General features: G+C 34.5%; 1 protein-coding gene across 2 annotated transcripts in view; it reads right to left on the reverse strand.

Moving 5' to 3' along the window:
- Positions 1–435, reverse strand: part of LOC144979355 (fucolectin-4-like) — a 7771-nt gene extending 7336 nt beyond the window's left edge. For both annotated transcript variants that reach the window (XM_078925999.1, XM_078925998.1), the window contains exon 1: positions 218–435. In XM_078925999.1, the coding sequence (XP_078782125.1) occupies positions 218–362 (145 nt within the window). In that variant the 5' untranslated portion in view covers positions 363–435. The remainder of the gene's footprint in view (positions 1–217) is intronic.
- Positions 436–11830: the final 11395 nt, after the last annotated feature.

Below are 11830 nucleotides of genomic sequence, written 5' to 3' on the forward strand. Positions count from 1 at the left end.
TCTTTCAGTAGAGTTGTGTGCCGTATCAATTTTTTGATTGACTCAAATAAGCACAATGTTCTCCACAATGCTATATTTTTTAAAGAAAGGGTATATATATATATATTATATATATATATATATATATATATATATATATATATATATATATATATAAACATATAGATATACAATCAATAATATTTTGCATATAGCTTAAAATATTAAATTGACTCACCTCCAGCATAATCGTCTATTTGTGTCGTTGGTTTATTTAAAGCAACGTTGATGACTTTTGATCCATTTGAATAACGATACAAAAGAGAAGTTATACACAAAGTGTAAAAGTGTATGAGAAAAGTATTAGCTTTTAACTCCATCATCTTAAAGTATTTTATAGACTAACAAGAGAGAAATGCGTCCGACCACCGACCTCAACCTTCGGTCCCACTCCGTTTCTTTTGGTTCTGGAACTTTTAGTTGATCTCTAATTAGATTGAGGAAACAGTTAACAATATTGGTTAGAAGCCTCGTGATAAACTGTCCGTTTGTTTTTAATTGGGGGTGGGGGAGGGGGTGGGGGTGACGTTCGGCATCTCAGTCTCATTTCTCTTTTCCTTGAGATAAAATATACAGTCGTTTCTCCCTGATTATCGATTAACATTGGAGGAAATGGTTTTTAATGGGAATTTTTAAAACATAAAATCAATGTGACGGCAACAGTCTATGTATTTTCAATACATTACTTTGAATGCATAAAAAATATGATACTAATTAAGTTCAGCGTCAATTAAGTCCATTAACATTTTAATTGCCTTGTTGACATGTTAAGTAAAGTCATTATAATTTGTTTTGAATCTATGACGTTTATTTTATGCATCATTTTCATTCGATTGCTTCATGTTATCAGTACAGTAAAACTTCGTTATGTCGTCATGACTGGAAACATTGCACAGTTATTAGTAAATACGTTGACGTGATGAGTGGCTTTTCTGCCGTACTCTGAGAGTAAAAAATACCTTTTCAAAATGTCGTGAAGACCCAGGTTTGAGAGTTTTTGCCAAGATGAGGGTCATTAAAATCGATCGATACAGACCAAGAGGTTTTTTTTTTCAAGAATTTGAAGGTGTCACTCAATTTTACGACATTCAGCACACCGATCGTGGGCATAGCCTGGCGGGTAACTGAACGTTATTTTACAACTAAATTAAATGTACTAGTCGAAGAATCGCGTTATTTTATACTCAGTGTTTATGGTAGCATGCATGGCTATCATGGAAGTAATCCTGGGTGGGGTTCCTGACCTCCCATAGTGGGCAGGGAGGTACATACTGTGTCTTCTATCCCCTCATATCTGTTTTCCAACATGCTTTCTGTCTTTGTCTTGTAATGAGATTAATTGGTTTTGTCCTGACCCTGGCCAGAGTCCTTGGCTGGGAGGGTAACAGTCGAATGTATAGTTATAATTTTGGGAGATGATATTTTTTTCCTTGTAAATTATCTCTCTGTTATGTACTGTTTTTTTATTATTATTTTTAACATATGATTTCTAAACATTTGAGTGTATTCCTCTTAGTGGAGACCTGTGCTTGTGTCTGGATGAGACTTTTAGGTGATCTCAAACTAAGTACTTTGATAGTGTGCTCTTGGAATCTACATCTGTTTTCTATCTGAACCAATACCCATTTGTCTTGCTTATTCTTAGGTGCTTTAATTGTAATTCTAGAACTTTTTACTATCCCATTTCTCTCCTTTTACTGGCTCTGATATGACCTTAATGTGTTGCAAGCGGCGTAAAACCCTTAAAAACATAAAGACAAACAAGGAAGTAATCGAGTACCAAAATAACGCAATACTTCAATTCCTGCTATTAATAAAATAAAAAATAAAATTCCCTTTATTCATCCCATAGGGGAAAGTTTTCTTTAGGGTCTATTTCATAGGAAGACTGGAATAACCCAGGCGTTTGCCGCAGTGCAGAACCGCAAGATGATCTAGGGCAAGGTGACTTGCTCAAGGTCACACATCGCAGCGGGTTATCGAACTCGGCACTTTTCGGGTACGAAGCAAAGACCGTACCACCGGGCCACGCTGCCCCCAGTATTACTGCATCGTATCAAAACGGTACTAGGTCGGGATGGCTAAGATACTAACAGCTTAACTGACAATCATAATCATGAAGTTTGGGTTTTGTTTGTCCGTTTTATTGAGGATAAAAATATAGTTGCTTAAAGTGATAAAATAAAAAAATCTTACATTTCTGTCCATTTTAAATCAGAAATCAATTTTTGGTAAGCGAATCATAGTGACATAATGCTGTTTTGTGCGGCTACGTGATTCAGAGCGCTCAGAGCGGTGCTTAGCTGAGTACTCGGAAAAGGCTCCTAACTCACATTCACTCACCGTACTCAAGTGTAAAATGAGTTGGCCTACCTAGCCGTTTACAGCGATAATAATAATAATAATAATAATAATAATAATAATAATAATAATAATAATAATAATAATAATAATAATAATAATAATGATAATAATAGTAATAATAATAATAATAATAATAATAATAATAATAATAATAATAATAATAATAATAATAATAATAATAATAATAATAATAATAATATACTAATAATGTACTTTATTCATCCAAAAGGTGATTTTTGTACAGACGTATAAAATGCCGACGATGATATATATTATTATAAACATAATATACGTATATATAATGTGGTAAAGTAAAATTTGGTAATAGGTATATATAGTGTAATAATATTGTAGGCTGTAAGAATAATTACATAGTGTAAATTAAGGGACATACAGATTATAAAAGTGTAAAGATATAAATATCTAGAAAAGTTATATTGATGTCAACATATAAGAAAAAAAGATCAGTAAAAAGCTAAGAATTAGTTACAGTATAATACTATTGTAAATTGACTGAGAAAAATTACATAGTATAAATTACATGGCACGTAATGTAGAATAAAAAGGTCAATAGAAAAGTTGTAGTAAGCGATTTTATAAATTGATGTTTAAAAATTGTGGGTATGGAGTAATTTTAAAGAAAAGGTTTCAAAGTTAAAACAGACTTAGACCAAAATTTATAAATTATTTTCCTTATTAAAAATTCTGCAACTGTAAGGTAAAAAGGATCGGAGGTGTCTTTCACTTTTTGGTCGTATAGACAACAATCGGTCACTTCTTAGTGATCTGAAGATTTAAAGGGTGAGTTGGATTATATAAAAAATTACTAATTTTTTTTTTTGTCTCTGTCGGAAAGAAAATGTAATATCGCCTAACAGAGGTCATGTCACGACCTACGTCTTACGTATAGCTGCTGGCTAGGGACCCCTTGTAAAGTGCTTTGAGCACATTTTGTGGATATTACTCTATACAAATGCTTATGCTTTTTATTTTATTTTTTTGAGATGGTGGGATACCTAAACATATACTAAATCCTCCCCACCTCCTCGTTATTATTTGATTGTTGTCACTCTGTTTTAAAATAATAAAAACATGGTGTCCCCATGACCCCCGGTTTGAACCCATATGCAAATGCACAAAAATGTAAATAATATACAACCAAGAACCAATAGCGACACTTTATATATTAATTTGATAAATTGAGATAGGCCATACCTCTGGCCTCTAGTCCGAACTTGTGCGTGTATATTTTAAAAAAATAGCATTTAATTTAAACCACAGTTGCGCGTTAAAAATTCGAACACCATGTGGCAAAAATGAATTAAGGCGACGTGTTGTCTTTGTTTTTATAGATATGAGGCTCCTCATGGAGACTTTAATACATTTGTGAAGGGGGTGATCGCCATCCTTCATAAGTTTCTTCATTTCAATTAGACAAAATCTCTTGAACAGTTCTTCCACATTGGAAATTGGGTGAGTATAACTCCTGGCTTTATGAATTATCCGATCACTTTTCTTAATGTCACGAATACTGGCATTTCCATACCATGCTGTAATACAAAAAGTAGTAAAAGATGAGAATACGGAATTATTGTTTAAAATGTAAATTAGGGTAAATATGTTCTACGAGGTGACACTACACAATTAAATTAAAACTTCCATTTAATTTTCTATATCTATAGGAAATGAGATTAGCGGAAGAGTATCGTCCCTTGATTGGACATCACCTTACAGAGAGAACGTCAACATGGTTTTGCGCATGCGTCTCTCTCGTCCTCGCTTTCGGTGAAGTGTCTCCGGAAGCGAGGACTAGAGAATCATGCGCACAACCAGCATGGCGTTCTCTCTCTAATAACTTTTCCGCCGGTGAGGTCCAATCAAGGGACGCTACTCTTCCGCTAATCTCATTCCCTATTTATATTTATTTTTTCGAGATTCAAGCATCAAGATTTTAATCACCTAAAGCCAAAGTGTCTGATTTGGTTAAGGTTATATGTATTATTTAAGCGGATGAATATAGCATTTGAAGTGAAAGTGAAAATGATGAAAACAACATTTTAAAAACATCTCCCAGTTACTGGAGACTCTGAAAATAAACATAGGACCTGTATTGTGAACTGAAAACCAAACTTTAAAATGTACCCCTGAACCCATAAACGCTAACTAATAACACAATAGTCATTCAGATCCATGATGCCTATAAAAACGGAGTTTATCTCGGTTTCTATAGCGTTAAACGGATGATGGACAACGCTTGCTATCCTTTAAATAGAACGTTAGTCTATCTCAAAAGTGCTTTCCGCCAGATCTTTTAGTCAGAAACCTAAATCGACTTCACCTGGTTCCCTTTGCGTGTGAAGCGAGTGCTCTGCCAACTGAGCTATCAGGAGCCCCCCCCCCCCCCAAGCTAATAAACTAACTAGACTAAAACATTTCCTTTGTTTTTGTTCACAGATGATGTACCCGCTCTCATCCACGACGACTTCCGATACATCCTAATCATGTATCGATACAAAAATATTCCCATCAATTATTAACCAGCTAATTGCCGTACTCTGGGAAGAAAAAAAACCCGCATTCTGAAATTTGACCAGAAAACTCGTCATTCAAATATCGATCGATTTAAATGATCCTCAAATTGGGAAATACCCTCATACTTCGCGAAGTCCCAGATTTGAGAGTTTTTGCCAAGATGAGGGTCATTTTAATCGATCGATATTTGAAGGACGAGTTTCCGGGCCAAATTTTAAGATACGACTTTTTCCACAGAACAGCAGTTAACTGGTTAAAAACCAATTGCGAATCATCTGCATCGTGAATTCGATCAATTTTATGTAATTGATTGGACTACGTGCACTTATTTGAATATGTACACGAAGGTCTGCCTGAATAATTCAAATGTATTGTTCTATAATCAAAATGTCCAAAAGATCTTTTGAAAAGAACTAAATGGTCTTGGGGAAAATGACAACATTTTTCAGACTTCATGTTTTCTGTTAAAGAATATATTAAATATTATCATGGTTGGGATAAAATGCTTTATTTTTTATCATGCTTTCATGTACAAAAATGTATTTTGTTTTGTAAGGACTGGGCGAAAATTAGCAATTTTGTGTAATTAGTGACATTTGTCTATCAATTAAGGATGATTCACATTGGTGTCTAGTTCTTAAAATATTGTGCTTAAGAATAATAAAATGTAAAACGGATTTCAAAAATTAGCATTAGTATTATCAATAATAATAATAATAATAATAATAATAATAATAATAATAATAATAATAATAATAATAATAATAATAATAATATTAATAATATTAATAATAATAATACTAATAATAATAATAATGATGATGATAATAATAATAATAATAATAATAATAATAATAATAATAATAATAATAATAATAATAATAATAATAATAATTTTTTCCATTTAATCCTCTTCGGGCCTTGAGGCACATAGGGCATCCACCAGACATCTCCATTTTTTCCGATCGGCTGCTTTTGCGGTGGCTGTATTCCAGGACAGGCCTGCTTCCTTTAATTCTTTTTCCATGGTCCTTCGCCAGGTTTCTTTGGGTCTTCCCCGCTTTCTCTTCCCATCTGCTGTCCAGTACAAGGCTGTCTTGGGAAGTGACCCTTTTTCCATTCTGGCCACATGACACAGCCAACGCCATCTTCTTCTTTTTATTTGGCTATCAATGCTAGTGCAGTCAGCTTTCTTTAATAGATCCACTGTTCTTATTTTTGTGGGCCAAAATAAATAAAAAATTCTTTTTAAGCACTTGTTCTGAAAGGCTTCTAGTTTCTGTATTAAGGAGGATGTCATTTTCCAGCTTTCACTTCCATAAACCAGGACACTTAAAACATTGCTCTTGTATATTTTCAGCTTTGTCTTTCTCATTATTTGTTTTGATTTCCAAAAGTTTTTCAGCATGCCGAAAGCCTGGTTTGCTTTTTGAATTCTGTGCTTGATATCGTGTTCTGCATTTCCGTCGTCTGTTATTTTGGATCCGAGGTAGAACACTGTTACCTCTTCAATTATATGTTCATCTATCCTAATTTCACTATCATGTTTTGGATTCACCCTAATGTACACAGTCTTATCGAAATTTATGTTCAGTCCAATTTTCGAGGCGTTCTTGTGTAATAATAATAATAATAATAATAATAATAATAATAATAATAATAATAATAATAATAATAATAATAATAATAATAATAATAATAATAATAATAATAATAATAATGATTGTGATAAATAATAATATAATAATAATAATAATAATAATAATAATAATAATAATAATAATAATAATAATAATAATAATAATAATAATAATAATAATAATTGTTCGATCTTGTATTTTTTCAATTATAAAAAAAGTGAGCTTTATATAGCGCATTATCCACTAAATGTGCTCAAAGCGCTTTACAAGGGGTCCATGGCCAACAGCAACACTTAACATGTAGGACGGGACATGACGCCTGTTAGGCGATATTATAATTGTTCGGACAGAGACAACGCTGTTAAAGGCCAGGTACTCATTTTACACCTGAGTACGGTGAGAGAATGTGAGTAAAGAGCCTTTTCCAAAGACTCAACTATGCGCCGAGCGCGAGGCTCGAACCCAGGACCTTCCGATCCGAAAGCAAGTGTCATACCACTAGACCACATAGCCGCACAAAAATCCAAATGTGCTTTTAATCAGAAACCTTCCGATCCGAAAGCAATATATATAAGCACTATATAAATAGTGTAACGTAGATCAGGATGATTATCAAGCAGTCGGTCTGTGTCACGAGGTCCCAGGTTTGAGAGTTTCTGTCAAGATGAAAGTCATTTCAATCGATCAATGTTGTAAAGACCAGCTTTCTGGTCAATTTATTTAATCCGTGTCATTCCAGAGTCGGGCAGTTAACTGGTTAATCTGGCAGCTCTCTACGCATTTTCCCAATTCACCCATGTATCTGTGCATTTCTCTTATCAAAGTTCTATCTTTAAACCGCGCCGCCTCAATTCGGTATTACTATTAGGTTGGGATGAAACAGAGTCTGAAAAAATAAATTAATTTAAAAACTGTTTAAAGAACAAATTTGAGACTTAACCCCCTCCTTAAATTAAAGTAATAAAATAAAAATTCCCTTTATTCATCCTAAAGGGGAAATTTATATCTAGGGTCTATTCCAAGGGAAGACTTGGAATAACTCAGGCGTCAGGCGCAGTGCAGCGCCGCAAATTAAGGTAGGGCTAGGTGACTTGCTCAAGGCCACACAACGCAGCGGCGGGTGATCGAACTAGGTACTTTTTGAGTATGAAGCAAAGACTGTACGGCTGAGCCGCGCTGCCCCATTATATCTTTCCAGGAAAATAGCCATCATTGTTTCGATACAATGAGCAGTTTTGCTTTGTACATTACAATTTTTTTTTGTTGTATCCATAAAACCGTTGTCATGTAGAGCTTGTTTTGCACATCAAATGATGGAGAGCATGTAGCCTACTTATTGCTTTCAATTTGATAGTAAAATATCAATTTTTGTGTTGAGTTGGGGAAACAGTTCTTAAAAAATCTTGGAAACGGTCTGTAATGAGAGAGTTAAGCAGTTTGTAGAACAACTTTCAGATTTGATAATGGGTCATATTCATTTAAATAAAATTTCACAATTTAGAAATCAGAGTCAAGGTTAACAAGAATCTGGATCACGCTTGCATAATACCGTTTTAAGGTGATGAGTCACGGATTTTCGGGATTTCGCAGAGATTTCATCAAAGTCCAACCACTGTCCACAATGTCAATTGCTGGCACGGTAAGTCCACTTTCCTCTATACACTCGCATTTCCCGGTTGCTTTTTCTATCTGCACAATGGTCGCAAACCCACCCGACGATGAGAAGCATATCATAACGCACCTCATTGGTGTAATAGTGGTGGGAGCTCGTATAAAGGTCGAATAAAACGCAGCTCTAGAACTCTTTCTCCCCGGAAACACAGAGAACTCATCTTGAATTGATTCCAATTCCTTATCCGCAATGACCTCAAATTCACAAATAGTTAGATGTCTGTTGGCTTTTTTCCAAACATAGACGTATCTACCTGTAACCACTTTATCGCACAAGAGGGAATGAGGTCCTCTGACTGGGAGATTCTGAGAATACCAGAGGCACAACTGGCCTGTAAAACTTCCTTCTTGAGATGGTATTGGGAAAGGGTTCAAATTCGAAACGTAGATATAGAAGTCCTTAAGTCGATACTCAGCCAGGTCTCGATTTGTGATGTATATCCGATGGATCGGATATTCCCGAAGTAGATCTACAACCCAGTACGTGTTTGCCGTAGTATTTGTGCAGGAACAAGATTTTCCACCGATGTAATTTGAGTTCCGATTACCGTCTACAGCATTCGAGGATTCTCCTGAAAAGAAAATAAGAAGTAATATGATTGGTTATTAGGTACAGTTGCCTCAAAGACGTTAGAGTAATTTAGAAGCCAAAAAATTGAAGCCAAAACTTGAGACTCAGGTCATGTTTTTATGCCATATTTGGAGAAATCAATGTGCACATACTGGAGAATAGATGTTCAAGTACTGGAGAATCCACGTGCATATACTGGAGAATCAATGTGCACATATTGGAGAATCAATATGCACATACTGGAGAATCAATGTGCACATATTGGAGAATCAATATGCACATACTGGAGAATCCATTACAATAATGAGCCCATAACACGTTGGTTATCAAACGTCTGTAGTGTTTCGTTCATCCTGTTTTGTTGATAAAGGGGAAACCCGAAACGCCCAGTTTATCTGTTTTCGTATATTAAATTAAAGCTTACATTCAATTTCACATTGTTATTTATTTCTTCGAGCTTCGAGCAGTAAAACATTTACATTACCCAATTTCTTTCAGAAATTTGCAAACGGGCACCATATTACTCTCAAACTATCCATGGCTGATATTCACGTAAAAAGTTGGGATCAGCATTCAATTCTAACATATCCAAATAGACAGTTAAGTGATTGTTTTCTAGGAATAGAAGGATGGGCTTATAATTCAAAGAGATTTTTGTTGCACCGTGTGATTCCGAAAAAGAGAGGAAAGGATCAAGTTTAAGCTCATTTTGCTAAATTTAATGAATTAATTTTGATCAATGAAGAATGAGATAAATGTCTAACTGTTCCCTAGAAGATAGTGAAAATCAAATGTAAATATATATATATATATATATATATATATATATATATATATATATATATATATATATATATATATAATGCTTTTAGAATAATAAGTCTTTAAAAGCTGGGAAAGGCTTTATAGGCACCCTGAATAGTAAAAACCGATGGTCCACAAAACATTGTGCAAAGCGCCAAAAAAAAAAAAAGCAGACGCTATGGAGAATATGAAGAAAAATTCATAAGGTTATTATGGTAATAAAGTTAAAATAAAAAACTCCACACAATCCATACAAACCATTGTTTTTTTTTCACTCAAACACTAAAGCAGTATCTAGGTTCTTGTTGTCAATATATTTCAGCAAAACGAACTCTACAATACAATATATACTCCTTATAATTTGATATAACCAAAAAAAAAAAATCTTTACATTTTGTCACGAACAAAAGAAATCAGAAAGGAAAAAAAATGTTGAATATATCGAAACAAATGTGATGATTTTCATGTTGGTTGCTAAGGAACAATGAATGTATCGTAACAAATGTGATGATTTTCATGTTGGTTGCTAAGGAACGATGATATTTCTTCTTCTTGGTGATACATTGTCGTGCACTGAAAAGACTCGATTTAAAATTTTGGCTAGAAATCTCGTCCATCTCGACCTCGCGAAGTCCCATGTTTGAGAGTTTTTGACAAGATGAGGGTCATATTTGAAGGACGAGTTTTCTAGCCAAATTTTTTGAACACCCGTTTTTTCCAGAGTACGACAATTAACTAGTAAAATAAAATGTCGTAATCTAGATCTAACATTCAGCTTTATTACTTTTTAGTTTGACCAACAAAATACACGATAAAGACCGCGGATCGCCTTTTTGCTCTCTTATACTTGCCTAATCCATCACGATAATCATCTTTTTGTTTCGTTGGTTTGCCCAGAGCAACGTTGATATTTTGTGCTCCGTTTGAATAGCAATACCATAATGAAATCATAAATAGAACACAACATAACTTAACAATCATTAACATCCTCGTGTTTGCCACCGGAAAAACCATGTTAGCACCAGACAGAACTCTGATCAATTATGGGACACGGTAAACCTCGAGTTAATGAATTTAAAGTGAATATTGATTTTTCCTTGAATTTATTATGCTGCTATGTCGAGCAAACGTTGTATCGCATGATAAGAATTCAGATCTATTCTACCTGAGGAATTCAGTCTAAAATATAGTCTGACAAACTCGTATTTTCATTAGATGGTGGAACAACGACTTTGGTAAGCCCGGCTTGCTTTGACAAATGGACGAGATGATAATATTATATGGTTTACTGCCTCAAAATGTTATAAGTGACCCTTCGCCTCGAAACGGTATTAAGTCGGGATTTTCAATTTTGGGTTTTTGTGCCCAATCAACGCCTATTTTACGCCTAAAAATTTGATGCCAAATTAATAAAATTCTGATTAGTCATTGCCGTGATATGACCGATAGAAGTAGGGAGAGTGTAAAAGCCAAGTTTGAGGAAATCGACTTTGAAGTTGAGGCACCTTTTTCACGCAGTCGAATCAATGGGCAAAGGTAACTCCTTGGATAAGGGCATTGAAAATTTATCAAGAGAAATAACATTTGGCATGAGCTTAGAACATACATTTAATAATACACACATACATTTTTACAAAAATTCAATTATCACTTTTGTAGTTATTTATTATTTGATGTAAGTTGCTCTTGAAATAATAAAAACACCAATAAATGCCTGCAGCTTCATGAAATTGTTCACTTGATTTTGACATTTAATTAAACCATCAATGAAATAAGGATTATTATTATGACATTTTTGTTTTATTTAATAGAGGAAATACGATTTCAAAATGTCAAAAGTTAAAGAACAGCTAATATTTTCAGTACAGTTTGAAACAACGTAAAGCCGGGTGCACAGAGAGAGAAAAAACAAGAAAAAGGATAAGAGAGCAAGGAAGAGAAACTTGCACGCACACACACACAGAAACACACACGAATACACACAAACATTCACGAATACACACACACACACACACACAAACACACACGAGAGAGAGAGAGATATGAGAGAAAGAGATAGAGAGAGAGGGGGAGAGAGAGAGAGAGGGGGGGGGGGCGCTTGTGCATTGAAGAGGACAGGAGGGAAAAAAGTGTGTGTGTGTGTGTACGTGTTTGTGTTTGTATGTGTGAAACAAACACGCGGGGAAGGCGGGGGGAGCGAAAGAGAGAC

This window comes from Berghia stephanieae, chromosome 9 (assembly GCF_034508935.2).
Source record: "Berghia stephanieae isolate SIO BIC M18660-M18661 chromosome 9, UCSD_Bste_1.3, whole genome shotgun sequence".
NCBI lineage: Eukaryota > Metazoa > Mollusca > Gastropoda > Nudibranchia > Aeolidiidae > Berghia > Berghia stephanieae.